Source organism: Peromyscus californicus, unplaced genomic scaffold, assembly GCF_007827085.1.
Source record: "Peromyscus californicus insignis strain IS unplaced genomic scaffold, ASM782708v3 Scaffold_1__1_contigs__length_55948999, whole genome shotgun sequence".
NCBI classification, from domain to species: Eukaryota; Metazoa; Chordata; class Mammalia; order Rodentia; family Cricetidae; genus Peromyscus; species Peromyscus californicus.
The window spans coordinates 37,313,725-37,331,583 of record NW_026294492.1 but is presented as its reverse complement, the minus strand read 5'-3'; the positions used below and the strand labels follow the sequence as shown (position 1 = coordinate 37,331,583).

The window sequence follows — 17,859 nt, the reverse complement described above, 5'->3', positions numbered from 1 at the left end:
ACAAGCAAAACCATTTATCCTGTAAAGAGAGTCAGGATAAAGGTTCTGTTTAAGTACATAATTGCACCCATTCCACAAAGATGGAAACATTCAACATAATGACAAATTTATGTTGTTAAATGACAAAAACAGATTGCCTGGTAACCATGCACCAGCCACCAAGCACAGCTACCTGGACCAGGCCTACTACAGCTCCCGGGAATTCTGCTCCAGGGCCCAACCTTACACAGGCTCCTGAAGCAAGCGGGACCTTGGCAAACCTATGCCACCCGGGAAGTTCCTACATCAGCCCCACAGGGTAAAAGGGACATCTCTACCCCACCAAGACTTAGTCCTTTCCTAACACTGGAAACACCTCTACTGAAAGAAGAGGAATTTGAACAAAAAGACAAACGGTCAACCAACAAACTACTCTAGATCTGAAAATCCAAGTCCAGAAACAAGGACAACATGAAAAAAAGCAAAACTTGGTGCCTCCAAAAGTGACTAATCCCATAATAATGACATCATCTTGCCTCCACTCAGGGCAATTTGTTTTTCCTTGTCACAAGTCTTCAGTTTGTAACTACTTTTTACCTCATGTATTCCCTCAGTTTTCATCATATTTATCCATATCCTACTCTCCGTGAGGCGACATTCCAAAGTCCCCTCCATAACTAGACAGTAGAATCATTGAATGACTTGCCCATGACCTAACAATGACATAAAACCTAAGACTTAGGGCTGGAGAGATGGCTCAGTGGTTAAGAGCACTGGCTGCTCTTCCAGAGGACCTGAGTTCAATTCCCAGCACCCACATGGTTGGTGGCTCATAGCTAATCTGTAACTCCAGTCCTGGTGAATCCAGTGCTCTTCTGGTTTCCAAAGGTACCAGGTACACACATGGTGCACAGACATGCATGCAGGCAAGACACCCTGCATACAATACACATAAAATAAAACAAAAACAAAAAACAATCCTAAAACCCACAGAAGATGCTGACGCGTAGTGTAGCAGAGTACAAGTGCTCTGAAGAGCGGCTCGGGAGCTAATTGTTCATCTTCTATTTACCATGTCACATATACTTTATTAACTTCAGCCTTTTGGTCATTAAAAACACCAGGAAGCCATGGATGGGAGAGTGTAACACGTGGATGTTGTGGGTATCTCTGAAAGATTATAAAAATAGGAAGGGGACAGCTGTTCAGAACCTTTCAGGTTTGTTTAGTTTTTTTTTTTTTTTTTCTTTTTCAATTTCTTTGAGACACGATCACACTATGTAGTCCTGGCTGGCCTGGAACTCTCTATGTAGACCAGGCTAGCCTCAAACTCACAGAGATCAATCACAGGCTTGCCCCTGCCTCCCAAGTGCTGGGACTAAAGGTATGCACCATGCCTGGCTTGTTCAGACTTACACAATAAAAATTTTTACTTACACTGTAAAAATGTGTGGTAAAGTAGATACATAAGCAAACCTGACATAGAGTTAAAATCAATGCAAGTCTTGACTGTACTTTTTGAAAACAAAGGCTCTACTGAAGGTATATGGTTTTAAAGGGAAAAACCCAATAAACTGATACCTTTTATCAAGAAACGAAGCTGTTTCTGTTAATTACTTCCCTCGGAGAAACGCTTCATCCCATGGAAAACCCCTGCTGCACCTTGCCCTATGGTCCTAGATACTACCTCCCCGGTGTTTTTATGGTTTTCCCTAAACTACATTCAAGTAACCATCTGTGCACGAAGTCTCCACTGGGGTCACAGGAATCTCAACATTGTACACAGCTAAGGCAAGGCAAGATGTGATCCCTGCCCAATTTGTTCCTGCTTTTCTGAAGTCTCAGCCAATGGCGTCTTCATCCTTGTTCCTGTCAAAAACCCGAGTCACTTCCTTTTTCAGTGTCTGCCGACTTGCTATGGAGCACTGGCAAGCCTCGAACTCATCAAAAACTTCCTGCCTCCACCTCCCAAATGTTGGGATGACAGGAATGTGCCACCATGGCCTGCTTCTCTTCTGCACATTCAACCATCACCAAATTTGGTCAGTTTTGCCACCAAAAATACACCCGGACCCTGACTTGTAGCCATGATCACCAACCCTCCCAGGCTCCCAGTCAAACCTAGTAATAACATCTTCATCTTGCTCCAGGACCTGTTCTCCATCCACCAAAGCAATGGAAAGCAGACCATGGGGCTCCCCTACCCAGGATCCATCACATCCGGAGAAAACCTAAACTCCTCACTCTAAGTATATAGTCAGTCCTAAATGGGCATCTTGCCAACTTCATGTCTTACATTTTCCCAGCCACTTTGTGAGTACCTTCTCCGCATATAAACTCACTCTGGCTTTATTGGGGGATATGGGCTTTGTTTTGTCTCCTAGGTGCTTTTTTAGTCTTGGTGTTTTTTTTTTCCCATCAGTCAACGTTATTAATCCTATAAATGCCAGCACTCCCCTCGCACCGTCTGCCTTATCTCACTCGGTTTCTGAGACCATTTCTTCACTGCCTTCCCTGCTAACAAGCAGTAAGCCCCGAAGGCAGGAGTTTTATCTTGTATTCTGATGTTTACCCATTACGACTGGTACGTGAGCCTTTGGTGAACACTGATGAATGAACGGCTCAAGTATGTAGTCCATACTCTTAGGCATGAAAACAATTGCCTCAGCTGGTGCAAACCTTTGTCATGGTAGACACTCCCACGCGGCCTGCCACCAATCAACCGCCTCCCACAAAAATCTCACTCATGACTCCTTGGAACATACCTCTTGAATTCTATCTTCCACGGCAGCTGTTATAATAGGAGAAAACCCAGGCCTCTTATAAATTGATGGTATCCCCATCCCTCTCCCCATTCCCAGTTCTCTGGTACCGAATGTTTCCCCTTCTCCTGCTCAACTCAGCCCTGTGTGCACATTTTTACTGTTTTTGATGGAGTATGGAGTAAGTGGATGAGCCTGTGTGACTGGTCTTAGTGAACACTCTCGGAAGATGGATCTGCTCTGGGTCTTAGGATTCTGACTCACTCCTAGGCTTAGCCTCTATCAAAAAGCCAATTTTTGCTATTTACTATAAAAGATTTAGGGCCAGCCTTAAATAAAAAAACATCATCAGGCTAGTTGCAGTGCCAGGAAGCAAAGCAGCTTTGAGATGAGAATGAACAGCAATCAGATCAAAACGGTGAAGGTGGTTCAACTTTGGATTTAGTATCAGTTTTTACCCAGCCACCGTCAGCCTTATAAAAATGACTAAGCATGTAAGAACAGACTGGTTTGTGGAGGATGGTGATTTGGACTCAATATTTTATCCAAGAATATAATTTGACTTATAGTTGTATTTAAAGCAACTATTTCTTGAAAAAAGTTTTTTTAACTGCTTCAAGCCAGAAAATAAAATACAGATAAATTCTCTCTCTGTAAAGCCACTGTATTATAGATAAGGTAACAGAGCCAGGGTCAAACTTTAGGGGCAGATAATAAGAATCTGAATGGTACCACCCTCCTCAGTATCTGCAGAATAAATGATCTTAAACGGGATGGCAGTATCATTGTTTAAAATATCACCACCCGTCAGTGAATAAACATGCATATGTATAATGCATATTATAGTGTATGTAAGTATGTATAATGCATATACGAACAAAATGAGGAACAGAGAGAGGAGGGGGGTGGGAAGGAGGGGAAAGTGAATGAAAGAATGAGGCCACGAACCAAAGCATCCCCCTCAACGTAATTATGTCACCGCAATGTAATTATGTCCACCCCCTTGATGTAAAAATGAACTGCAACTTCTGAAGCATTTCTTGGTTTGGAATAAAATGCGCCACCCCCAAACCATAAGACACAAATTTAGTCAAAAGGCTATGATAGGATTCAGAAAAACACACAGGGAAGAAAGACCAGTGCACTTTCATGATGGTGATTTTTCTTTTTTTAAATGTAAGCTGCTAATATTTTAACAAAAAAAATGAACCCCGAAGTTGCATATTTATATTGTACACAAACTGAAACATTAAGTGCCTTTTAGCACAGTGTACACATGCTCACAAAACTCAAGTTACACACTTAAAACAATCTGCATAATAACACAGGAAAAGTTCTGAAATACATAAAAGCATTAATATTTTCTATAAAACTATAGTGAGAACATCAATTTGCTACAAGCATATAAAAACATCAAGTGCTTTCTGGGAGTTTCGAGTTCTCTTCACAGCATCACCTGCTCACCAACGTCCTCCTCCAGTACTTAGTATGGACTTTTGCCTTAAGAGGTTGGTTTACTTTCCAGGTACATTAGAAGCTCAAGAAAACAGACCCAACAATTATGCAATAGAATTACGTCATAACAACTTAATTGCACATTATGCTTTGAAAGTAGGTTTGGATGAAGTTCTCAACCACTTTGGTATATGTTCCTCAGGGACTTCTACTACAAATAACAGAAAATCTAAGTTCCTTCAATCCCCGTTTTGCATTAAAATGGACAAGTCTTTGGTTAAAGGTCCACATTTTGGGCATTTATCATCAATTAAAATGGTCCCCAAACCGCTAAGTGGTGCTGTGTCCTGGTTCACAGACTTCACATAACCTGTTTCGGATGCAGCTGGATGCTCTGATGTTCATCTGCTGGGTTACCGCCTGTGTCGGTCTTTTGCTACCAACAGAGAAATCACCAGGGTTTCACTTCTGAGTTTTCTGTCGTAAACTGTACACCAATTTGCAGTTAACTACAGACACTTCCACGGGAGGTGATTAAGATTAGAAAGCTAGAGAGCATTCAATTTAGATTTAGCTTATCCTGGCAGGTCAGTATTAAGTTGTAGGTGAATCTGCATTAACTACAGTAAGTTGCCAGATAATGCTTATTTAAAAACCCCACACCATTCCACGTACAAGAGAAACTGTGGCAAATGTATAAAACAGCAGATATACAAGGCGAACACCAAACATACTTTATTAGCACGAAAAAGCAGCCAGAACAAGGCACAGCAAGCAGAAGCAGACGTTAGCAGTCAACGGGTTAGTGTTGCATACAAATATAGCGTTTCTTTTCAGTAGCCTGGCAATAGCCAGAGGGTTGTAAAATAACCTCTGCAGCAGCTGGTGTGGACCCAGGAGCGCTCACCAGCGGGCACAGAGCACAGTGACAGACAATGAGAATGGACTTGGCTACTGTAGTGCAAATGTCTAGGACAGAGCCGAGAACTCAGTCCGACACTGAGGAGCAACACTAGACTGCCGGTACTTCCCGAAGCGGTCACTCAAGTTGTATTACGTACTAGTCTAAGTGACAAGAAAGTGCCAAGGAACGTTATTTACAGACATCATGGTTGTACAGTACCTTTAAATCTGCAATGTAGGTTTTCTGTGAAGAATTAACTGCACTAAAATGCTATAAACTGTACTTAAGTAATTCGGCTATGAGCTTACACAAAGAGATAAATACTGCTGTCCAAATGATTAATTAGAGTTTAACATAACGTAACATCAGCAACCAGTGTAGTCACTATTATCTGATGTGTCTGGGCATCTTCTAGTCTCATTTCCCTCTGGGTTCACAAACTCAAGGGCACAGGAAAAGATCCAATTCTGATGAAACAATGTGTGGACTGCACATGTCAACTTAGAAAAACAATTCCACTCGAACTCCAACTGCACGCCTGTCTGCAGTCACAACGCTCATCCCAGATGAGTACTGAGGGCTTTGAAACACAACTCTACTACTAACTCTACGTCTGAAGTTTGAAGAACTATCTTAGAGACCTTGGCTTACTTCAGAGTCTCTTTCTCTGAGGAGAAAAGGAGACTGACCATAAACCACCTCGACAATGCACATGCCCTGTGGCCAGAAAAGTTGCATTTTTTTTTTTTCTCGAAAAGGAAGGCAGTCTTTTCTTATTTGTTTTGGACTTTCAAAGCTTGATTTATAGTTAACTACAAACATCACTACTTTTGGAAGGTTATAGAAAAATTCTTAGAAAAAATAATTTCAAACATTAGTCACACTGTTGAAATACCCATCCAATATTAATAATTTGTTCTTCAGTAAGAAATAGAATTCTTCATAGCAAACGCCCCAGAGCTGCCCCACTCAGGCGTCACAGCCGTCTCAAACCACACTGCTCACTGAAACTAGCTGTGTTTCCCCGGCCCTGGACACCCGCAAACCCTCTGCTGTTTCTAGGCACCTCTGTCCGTGCAACAGAAGATCCCACTGGAGAGAGGCTGAAGACTAGGCTCACATTCTGGGTGGAAAACCCTAGCAGCCGACTCTGTGCCTCCCATGGGTGTACTGTCTGATGCACGTGAGAGCAGACCCTGGGAATGCTCTTGGGGGACAGGGGTTACTTTGCCTTGACTGGTTCTCGCTCTAACCAGCGAACCCTAACTTTCTGTTTATAGTGATACTCTTTTAAAAAGTCCTGTAACACTGATGGCAGAGGGAGCCCACCGATCCCGTCATACGTGGTGCACCTGCAGATCACCGCACGGCAGATATACTGCAGGCTGAAAGGAAAAGTCCTGTTCAGTGATATCGTAAGCAATGGTTCAAAAAACATGCAAGAGCTGGGGTCTTTGTAATGTTCCAGAAGGCCCGTGACAGTGGAGGAGTGGAACACGCAGGGGTCGTGGGCATCAAAGCTGAAGTTGTGGTTCCACTGTTCGATCCGGGCGTGCAGGGATCTGTTGTAGCGGCGGAAGCTCACGGAGAAGAGGTAGTCCTCCTGCGCAGAGTCCCTGAGCAAAAACGTGCCTTCAGGTTTCCCTTCCAGAAGGGCTTCTGCTTCGTATCGGTCCATCACACCCCAGTAACAGGGATTGCCTGTGATCTGAAGCAAATCTGGCACAAGGCAGTGTATGTAATCGATCTGCGTGTGAACCTTCCAGGCTCCCTGTCTGCTCACGTGTGAGTGGCTGTCCCCGGACACCTGGCGCTGCTTCGGCCTCCGCGACTGCAGACACAGGGTGGTGGAATCCTCTTCCGAGTCACAAGTCGTTGGTGGAGCCGCAGCACCGTCTCCACTTATTTCCGTCATCCCCGGGGCTAACTTTGGTCCCAGTTTACACAAGGGGTTGACCTGTGCAGTGGCTTCAAAGGTGTGTATTTGTGCATTGGGAGGGGGGTCCACCCCTTCCTCGATACTAAGGCGTCTTCTCTCCCGGAGCCTATCTTCCTCATCTTCTGTGGACACCAGTGAGGGATCAAACGTATCAAAAAACGCTGAATGTGGGCTCACGGGAGCCGTATGCTGCTTAATCAAATGCCACTTCTGGGCTAGATCTGAGCCAGCAGGAAAAGGGCATTTCTCTAGCATTAATTCAGAAAGGTGAATTTTTCTTTTATTGGAAAAGAGAGGCTTTGACTGCTTGCTGTAAGTTCTCATGGGGAAACACAAACCCACAGTGTCCTGGAGCCTCTGCCTCAGAGAGCGGCTCCCGACCGCCCTGCTGGAAACACTGTCCATATCGTGCACCGAGCTGACTCCATAGCGCCGCTCTCGCCTCTGAAGGCCGCTTCGAGTTCTACCGAACTTCTTCTCGGTATCCAGTGAACTCTGGGTCTTTGTGGAACAGGAATGTTTCTTCTTCCCTCCCCACGGGGCATGTCGAGAGTAGGAGTCTCTTCGAGCAAGCCTTGTTCCCGGGGTGGCGGAGCACGAGTCACTGTCCTTCTCAATGCTTATTTCGACCACCTGAGGGATCTCAGCGGCGCAGTTTTGGTTTCGTCTTGCAAAGGTCTTCGAAGGGCTTAGTCCCAGCTGTAAGGCAACGTTTTCTCTTAAGGGACTGCTCTGCTGCTGGGGAGCCGTCTCTCCCAGGCTGATGGTTTTCTCTTTGACAGACAGACACCTGCTGGAGCTCATGTCCACATTCTCACTGCGGCTTCCTCCTTCATGGTTGAACAGAGCCTGGCACCTGTGTTTCAAGTTGTTCCACATTTTCCCTACTTTATCCATTGATTAGAAGAGCTAAAGAAACAAACGGAAAACAGAAAAACAAGTTAGTCTGAGAGGCCTGTGCAGCTGGATATCGCAGAAACTCAGTCAAGAACTGGCCTTACACGCGCCCAAAGAGGCTCGACAGACACTCTGGGCAGCAGAATCCACACTTTCCATTTCCTTTCAGAGAGAAGTCAAGTTAATTGAAAGGAAGTAAGCTATCTCAAACTACGTCTGCTTTTTTTCCCAGGCAACAACTGAATTTCGTTATGACACTGGATTGCATCTCTTCACCTCAAGTAACTAGACAGCTCAGGTATTTAAAGGGAAAATAGGTACTTAATTTCAAAAGTTGCAATAACCAGGTTTTGGTTATTAAGGTTATTAACTAGGGTTATTAAGGTGCTCGCTGCCAACCTTGCTGGTGTGAGTTCAGTCCTCTGGCCCTACACGGTGGAAAGGACAGAGTCCTGCAAGTTGTTTTTTGACATACGCACACACTTGTGAACACACATCCAATGTAATCTAAAGGTTACTTTTTTTTTTTTTTTTGGTTTTTCGAGACAGGGTTTCTCTGTGTAGTTTTGCGCCTTTCCTGGAACTCGCTTTGGAGACCAGGCTGGCCTCGAACTCACAGAGATCCGCCTGCCTCTGCCTCCCGAGTGCTGGGATTAAAGGCGTGCGCCACCACCGCCCGGCTAAAGGTTACTTTTTAAAATTAAGTTTTAATAATCAAGATCGCACTTGTGTAAACCCTTAAAATCAGTTCCAAACATTTCAGCGGTAATTTCCCCAATATTACTTGCTAACCCTCCCTTGATTTCTACAAGTAACAGGCTCATCTCTTGGTAAAGCCCCATCCTGTGTCCCCACTCCACAACGTATCCATTTTAACCCTGCTTCCAAAGAAGCAGCTTGAGCAGGAAGGCGAAGGTGAAGGAGAAAAGAATACTTCCCGCTTAAAGGCAAGGGCGTCTCTAACCCCCTGGTGCTCGTGGTGGACGAGGAAAACCAACAGGATTGGAAAAGGCTGTGACATGGTAGCACTTAGCAAGACAGAGGCGCGAGCCAGACGTCGGCCAGCTGTTTCCACCCACCCCCAAGTAAAAACCACTTAAAAAAGACAGTTTATGGTACTCCCCAAAAAAACAGCAAAGACCCCAACAGACACAGCCCTCACTGCAGGGTGAGAGCTGTTAGAGGAAACGGAAAACCCACTTAAAACCCACCTGTCACATATGAGAACGTCTATCACACTTTGTCATTTAACGAACAGCACTTTTAACCTTTCCACACTCATCAACTTGTTAAGCACTATTCTTCACAATCATCATGAATACTGGAGACCAGCTTTAAGTATGTTTTGTGATTGTGCCGAGTCAGCAATGCTGACGCGCTCATGTGAATTCTTTTGATCATCAACACTTGTTTTTAAAAAGGAAACATGTTACTATTGCATGCAAACGATGGTGTGCACAGTTGCAAGCATGCCATGTCAGGTAGGTGGAGGTGGTTCTCTGCTGGTATGGGTTCTGACAACCCTGTACAGCAAGCACCTTGATGGGCAGCCGAGCCATCTCACCAGCTTGTGTTTCCTAGAGTTCAGGGACTGATAGAGAATGTTCATTTCTTAAGTTCCTTAGGCATCTCCCTGGTCACTTCTTATAGACCAGGCTTCTGGATCAACAATGTTCTTCACCCAACGGCAACACCAGCACGGGCATGTGCATCTACCCGAAAGGTGCTTTCTGAGGACTTCATAGTAAGGGACATGGTGAGCCCGCAGGACGCGCACGGGGAAGCCAGTGTCTACCGGGTGGGGTTCGCAACCCTCAACACTAACACCAGCGTACTTGGCTGTCTTCTTGCCATTCATCTTCTGTTAAATTAAGACTTCAGTTCTTTTCTCCCAAGGCCTGTTCCACACAGACTTAACTCCTGCCACGTTCCTGGTGACTCTTTGTAGGTGTGCTTTCCAGCATCTCAGCCCTACCCTACTTCCTTCCTTCTGGCGACTCTATCTTCTTTGTAGGTGTGCTTTCCAGCATCTCAGCCCCACCCTACTTCCCTCCTTCTTCAAGCATTTAAAAACCTCTGCCCAACTCATGGTTTCAGGTTCAAATTCTGTTAGAAGGCTCTTTGGTTTGGTTTTAAAGTAAGAAACATCACCATTAGCCACATTCTTCTAGTCTTGCCCATTCCCAGAGATTCAAGAAAATTACTAAGTTCTTAATTTGCTGTTTCTGTAGGTATTTTTCTGTTTCTAGATAACATGTTTGTAGTATTACTAATTCGTCTTTTAGTACTCGAGATTATCTGATGACTGTAAGTTCAAGATGGTGAGTTTTGATTTTCAGATCATTGTATCAATGTACATTTTCCCTTAACCTTCCTTCCACAAAAGAGCTAAAGCCCATTTTCTGGTTAAATTAATATCTACTGTTTTCACTAAGACCACGTGAACGTTGCCTAGAGGTCAGCCATCTCCCTTCCTTACACCTTACACTTTCTTTTTCCTAGAGTAACTGTCTCTCAGTTGCTCAGGCTTCTTGGTATCTACTGAGTGTTCAACAGACCATCAGCAACCCTCAGTGAAGACCGACAGCAGCCGCCAGTGCCGTCCCGCGACGCTCCTTTTTATATTATTCCGGCAATTTATTTCTCTTCTATCATAAACCACCCTATTTCATTCTTGGTTTTTTTTTTTTTCTTCCAGAATAAAATCCTGGCTTAGAAATAACTTATTCTGGCAAGTGTGGAAGCATCACCCCACTATTTTCCAGCTTCAAGCATAGCCTTTGAAAACTAACACTCTACCAATTTCTCGTCTTCTCTACGTGACCTGTGTTTACTTTCTGAAAATAACCCAACTGCTTCTCTTCCTAGTGCAGGACCTTCATGTTCACGGTGCTGAGCCTTCCGATGCCCACCGCCCCTTTCCTTTCCTTTCAATAGAATACACTGAACTATACTTCCTTTTCTACTTGGACAGATTTGGCTTTGGTTCCCAACTTCTGCGGTAGAGGTGGGGTCACCCTGAACAAATGTGGCCTGTGACCTGTTTTTGTAGGGACCTGCTCTAAAGATGATTTAATTTTTTTAAATTTATTTTTATGTGTAGGGTTTGTGCATGAGTGTGTGTGTGTCTACATGTACATCTGTGTATTATGCATGTGCCTGGTGCCCATGGAGGCCAGAAGATGGTGTTACTGGGACTGACATGAGCCACCATGTGGGTATTGGGAATTAGGCCTGGGTCCTCTGGAAGAGCAGTCAGTGCTTATAACCACTGAGCCAACTCTCAAACTCCCAGTTTTAAATTTTAAAGGGATTAAAAAAACAACAACAACAACAACAAAAAAAAAAAAACAGGCTGGGCATAGTGGTGGATCTCTTTATTCCCAGCACTCAGGCAGAGGCAGGCAGGTGGATCTCTGAGTTCAAGGCCAGTCAGGGCCTATATTGAAAGACTTTTTGGGATTGGGGTAGACAGGCAAGACATGGACTGAAACCAAAGTCCCACAAAGAACATTTCACCGGAATTATATGTAACATACAAAACCAACATTTTCTTTCTGGTCCTTTTCAGAAAGTTGACTGAGCCCTAGCTAGACTGTAGAGTCTTCAGATAACAAATGAGGCACCACTCTAAACACAAAAGGAGTTGTCACACTCAAGAAACTCCGAAGTAGGGGGCTGGAGAGATGGCTCAGCAGTTAAGAGCACTGGCTCTTCTTCCAGAGGTTCTGAATAATTCCCAGCAACCACATGGTGGCTCACAACCATCTATAATGCCGTCTGGTTCCCTCTTCTGACATGCAGCAGAACACTGTATACATAATGAATAAATAAATGAAAAAAAAAAAAAGAAACCCCGAAGTCCAACCTTTTTCTGAGTTTACAGATTCTGTTGCTCTCTGAAGATGTTTTCCTATCAAGCAAATTATACATGAAGAAGTGACCATCTTACAAAACCACCAAACTTAAACCCACACATCTCATGCAGCTGCTCCTAAGCTCCATGAACCATTAGGACATGCAGAATACATCTACACCATCAGGGAACACAGGTGTTGTGTGACAACTTTCCCTGGGGAGACCCACAACACACACCTACTGACCCCAGAAAGGAACTGCACGGCAGAAGGATGTACAGACACCACCAAGTCCATCGTGTGACCCATGAGCAGACTGGGGTCACTTACAGGTCAGGGATGACTCCAAGGCTGCGGCATGTGACGTAAATCTGCAGCTCTAAAGTGAACGGTATCCCCTGCACAAGTGTTACAGAACTGAGGAGAAAGGGATCCTGGCAGTCAGGGGCCAAGGAATACCACAAAGTCACCCTGCACGACCAACTACACACCAGCAATCTATTGGGAAAGACACAGAGGATGGCTGCCTCTGCTTGGGCCAGATGCTGCAGAGAACTGAGTGGGAGGCAGTCTTATACAGGGTTTCTTGGGGGCAGGGTTTTCCAGGGATTTCGAGCTCAGGGACCGGTGGATTTTCAAAGCCAGGAACTGAGCTCAGACATTTTACCCTACAGGCAAGGCATTACCTACAGGGGCAGGAATGACTCAAAGACAGCTGTGTCACCAAGGCCCACCCCAGCATGGGTGACAGCTCACAAAGCTGGAAACCTGGAGCACACTGTACAGTCTGCAGATAGCTCGACAGGAGTGGAGTGTGTCCTTTCCAGGTACCTCAGTTAGTCTAAACTTCTTCTAGGCAGCTGGTCTGATCTCAGTCTTCTCCGCAGCTCAACTCCACTCATCTGAGCAGAAGTGGGAGTGTGTATGTGGCGTTTCAGCTTTTATTGCTTACTCTGGCAGGGTGGAGCCTAGAGAATCTGGTCAGTTTCAGGGACTTCCTGAAGCTATGCTTAGCTGTTTACCTTCCTGCTTAAGGAGATTCCTGCAGGATGGGATGTTTTCATCTTGAAGGAAACCGAGATGAACCAAGACAATATTCTACCCCTTCCTTCCATTTTTACACTCTTTCTGCCCCTCTTCAGCAATGATCCGAGCCTTGGAGAGGGTGACTACAGATGGCCACCTACGGCAAAGAAATAGGCTGTCATGTCACATGGCAGTCACCTGTTCTCAGGAGCTTCACCAGTGCTTATGAGTTGAGCTGATCTGTGGACATAAACACGTTTAGAAGACAGTTTAGACAGCTGGACAGGCACATCACACCATCTAAAAAAAATCACGGAAGTTGCTTCCCCATAGGGACCTATGACTCCCCAGCTATGGTCTGTTTGGGCTCACAGTTCCAGGCTGGACTCCTGCTTGTGGAGCGGGCCTTAAGTCCAATCCGAAGGCTGTTGTTCTTATCCACAGAGCCAAGCCACTATTGCACGCGCAGGCACACTCTGCCTGGCATTTTGGTGTTACAGCATGACGGGTCCGAAGCCACGCGGGAATGTTTGTGGCAGTTCTCCACCGTTAGCCTGCATGGCCCCTTTTGGCACTATGAAAGACAGCCAGCAGGGTGGCAGTTTCCAGTCCAGTGCCAGCTTCATTTCTCCATGTCCTACAGCCAAAGTGTGCTCATGTGGTGTCTTCAGCAATGCGGTCTTAGCATCCAGCTCTGGCATACAGCCAACAGCAGTAGCTATAAAGGCTGGTGGGGCCTCAGGGTCTTCCCTGGCCAACACCACAGGAAGGTAGGCCACCCCGGCATAGAGTTTCCATTCAGTAAGCTTATGGCCTCTGGCAATGCCCTTTTCCACCCATGTAGTGTACCTTTTGGAATTTTTTTCTCCCTTCCATTAACCCAGTCCCAGGAGGGTTGTAAGGTAGGCAGAAGTACCAGTGCACCTGGGTGTCTCTCTGATGACTTTCCAAATCTCAGCACTCAAGAGACCAGCATTACGTCACCTACATAACAGAGTCTTTTCCAGAGGATATGCAGGACAAGGCAACACCCGGAACCACCATCTCATAAAAATGGTGGAGTTACAAAGAGAAGCTTGGTGAAGCACTCTGGCATTCTTTGTCGCCGGGTCTCAGCAAGGGAAATACACTGAAGTCCAAAACAAGCAACATGGAAACATCCATTGGGATCAACTGCTTCCTCCACAGATCAAGGTACAAAGCATGGGCAGGTGGAGCTAACTTAATTAGTTCCCTGTAATCCTTGGTCAGTCTCCGGGAGCCATTGTGTTTCCATATCCTGGAGCCCCTCCAGGGAGCCTCCTATTTCTCTATACCTAATGAACTCCCCTACTCGGGCAAAGGGGAAATGTGGTCTTATGTAGTCCCCTACTGTCCCTGCTGGCTCCCTGGGTCGGGCGGGCCCTGGTTTGGTACTGTGGATGTAGCTGTAGCGTTTGCCTCCTCATTCACCACACCTGGCTGTTGGGGGAGGCGTTCCTGATTGGGCAAACCATGTCCTCCACCCCTAGCAGAAGCTCCCTCCTCAGTCTGGGGGGATAATTATCTACCTGGGACAGGCTTGGTCATCTTCACCTGAACTGGTCTAGCATGGAGGTCTCCTCAGGCTTCAAGGCGTTCCAGAAGCCCCTGAGCACACAATCTGGCCGTCTATAAATTTCTCCTTAGGAACTCTGGCTGGACACAACTCTAGTCACCTTTGTCTCCAAGGAACCGACAGACCTCCTCCTCTGCTTCACCATTTTCTTTTCTGTTTCTTCAAGACAGGGGTTCTCTGTGTAGCTCTGGCTATCCTGGAACTCACTTTATAGACCAGGCTGTCCTTGAACTCAGAGATCTGCCTGCCTCTGCCTCCCAAGTGCTGGAATTAAAGGCATGCGCCACCACTGTCCTGCAACCATTTTCTTTAAATCACCTCTAGGTTTTCTTAATAAACAAACACTCTTACACACTGGTCTAAGTTACTGACATCTGTCAAAAGCGTTCCTTTTTATAAAGATCTTCCTCCGCTGAAGGGCTCAGCAAGGCCATTAAAGCTCCACACCAGCCTTGAGGTCCCTGCTGCTCCAACCAGCTTCTCTTTGACTCTTCTGTGAACACAGTTCTATCTGGCCCAGTGAACTGGGGTTCAAACACAGCTTCCTCTATTCCTAGTTCCCTAAGAAGTGTCTGCCTCCTCTATGGTCCCTCCCCCTGCTCTTTGTAGGAACCTCAGAGGGAGAGAAGCAAGTGGTCCTAACAGCTTTGGTGAGCCATCCCATCAGGGACTCACTTGCCTCATACAGTCTCACAGCCTTTGTTAAGAGACGGTAGTTACATTACTCAGTTTTTCTGTCTCCAAGCAGTCAGACTGGTCCCATCTGCTCCCAATGTTCCACAGCCTCACAAGCCAGGCTGACAGGTTCTTTCTCTGCTTGTTTAAAAGTCTTCCCTGGCTCCAGCAGCTCAGGTGCCGAGTATCTCCTGACCACCCTAGCTTCCTGCACAGGACCATGGGTGAGGAAGGTCCCCATCTGCCCGCTGGATCACAGATTTTCCTTTCTTCTACTGAAGGCTGGATTCGAGGGCTCTTCTATCACTTTTACCACCTCATCCTCGCGTTCATCTACGTTGCTTGTCAAACAGAGTCTAACATGGAGGATGCTGCAGCATCTCCTTGTTACAATTGCTCCTTTGCACAAACAAGCTCCTGCTTGGCCGCCATCTTGGCCTCTGATGCATTTCTAACTACACACAAGAGAGGCAGGCAACCTCTGCTGTTGCTTGCTGACAATCTTGACCTTCATGCTGTAATCTCAAAGACTGTGAGATTTCTTCTAAACTTTTAACTGTTTTCAGGGCAACTCCATATTCACATGGTGGCCCCGGCTCACCAAGCAGGCATGCCACTCCATACCACATGATGGAGACTGCCATCCTGGGAGGAACAGTCCTAATGCTGGTGGCTCAGCCTTAGTTGCTACCCAGAGCAATAATCATGGGACTGCTGTCACAGCACAAAGGCACACTAGACATGCCATCAGAAAAGGACAGCTCTATCAGAATTCCCTCCCCGGCTGCTCCTGCTCAGGCTGCTCAGTCTCGGTTGCACACCCTGTCACACAGCCAGGGCTATGTGCTCACCCCTCTCTAACTCATCTTTGGTCCTGCCTGGGAGGGTGCCAATCAGGTTGTGTGACAAAACTTCTCTTGAGGAGACCCAACACATGTCTACTCACCCCAGATACCACGACAGACCAAAGTACAGATATCACCAAAGTCCAACTTGATGAACCATGACTGGGGTCACTTACAGGAGTAGAAATGACTCAAAGACAGCTGCACCACCCAAGCCCACCCCAGCATGGGTGACAGCTCACAAACCTGGGAGCCCGGAGCCCACTGCACAGCCTACAGACAACTCACAAACCTGGGAGCCCGGAGCCCACTGCACAGCCTACAGACAGCTCACAAACCTGGGAGCCCGGAGCCCACCGCACAGCCTACAGACAGCTCACAAACCTGGGAGCCCGGAGCCCACCGCACAGCCTACAGACAGCTCACAAACCTGGGAGCCCGGAGCACACTGCACAGCCTACAGACAGCTCACAAACCTGGGAGCCCGGAGCACACCGCACAGTCTACAGACAGCTTGACAAGGAGAGTGTGCTTTCCAGGTGCTAAACCTCGTTCAGGCAGCTCAGGGGTTTCTGCTTCTTCTAGGCAGCTAGTCAGGTCTCACAGTCTTCTCTGCAGCCTGACTCCACTCAATATGAAGAGGATCTTCAGCTGTCATTGCTTACTACTGCTTACTCTGGCAGAGCATGGCCTAGGGAATCTGGTCAGTTTCAGGGACTTCCTGAAGCTCTTGAGTTGTTTTCCTTTCTGCTTAAGGAGCTTTCTGCAGGATGGGATGTTACAATGTCAGAGGAAACTTACACAACAAGAAGACAGCTTCCAGCACCGAAGCCCTGGGGTTCCACAGCCTGAACATATTAAGTCAGTTCTCTTAATATGGAGACTCTCCAGATTGCACTGTGACAAAACTCTATTCCACAGACTGTCTTTGGGGAAGACAGTGGGGCCTACTTTGTTTCGTTTTTTATTTTTAATGTGGAAATGTTATGAGGGAGGTGCTATAATAGTGGTAAATTTAAAAATGCTGATAGTGATTGATAGTTGAGGCAAAAATTAAGAATGCATTTCAAGTATCTTAACGTTACATTTGAGTTTCTGTTGCTAAATTTTTGGAAATGTACTTAGTTTAGAGCAGAAATCTTTTGAGATATACATTACAACTCTTTTACTTTGTGGTTTTATACAGTTACATAGGGCCAAAAGAAAGTACTGAATGTCAAGTGTATCTACTTCTAGAATGAAAGTGCATGTCTATTACAATCTTTCTTAGCTATTCAAAACAATTCTCTATATAGTTATTACTTTCCTCAAGGAGTAATAATTTGAAATTGGTTTCATAATGCATATGTAAGTTAAATGGCATTTGTTGAAAACTATTTAATAGAATAATAAATCAGAATTAAGGAAAATCAGGTCGAATTCCATTACTACAAACATTTACATTAAAAAAAGCTAACTAGTACAAAGGCTCTCTCTACACCAAGCAGTCCCTATTACCCACTTTCTAGGAAACAGAAGAACTGAAGTCGTTTCCAGGAGTGCACTGCAGTGCGTCCAACCCAGGTGTTTTGAGAAATGGATTCAGTAAGTTGTGAGACGCTGCATGGCACTGTGGGAGAAAGACTCAGCAGGAGCAGACTGAGCTCAGCAAAGCCCTCACACGGGAAGCACTTCCACGGCAGGAAGGAAAGTGGGTCTGTGGACTGATGAAAGTCTTCCTGGCAAGCCAGGATAGGAGACGGGAAGTTTTTCTGCTATTCTTCAGGCATTTCAGTGTTTGGAAAATGATACTACAATATTAATACTACCATTAGGGCTGACCCACAAGTCTAGGGATGTATGGTGGTCATATTTATAAACATCTTGGAAGAATCTGAGAACTATATAAAAAACATGTATTTTTAATTACCTAAACACTATTTG

General features: G+C 45.7%; 1 protein-coding gene across 2 annotated transcripts in view; it reads right to left on the bottom strand.

The window, feature by feature from the left end:
• Window positions 1-3,881: 3,881 nt before the first annotated feature.
• Window positions 3,882-17,859, bottom strand: part of Socs5 (suppressor of cytokine signaling 5) — a 41,001-nt gene continuing 27,023 nt past the window's right edge. For both annotated transcript variants that reach the window (XM_052746479.1, XM_052746478.1), the window contains exon 2: window positions 3,882-7,948. In XM_052746479.1, the coding sequence (XP_052602439.1) occupies window positions 6,323-7,936 (1,614 nt within the window). In that variant the 5' untranslated portion in view covers window positions 7,937-7,948 and the 3' untranslated portion in view covers window positions 3,882-6,322. The remainder of the gene's footprint in view (window positions 7,949-17,859) is intronic.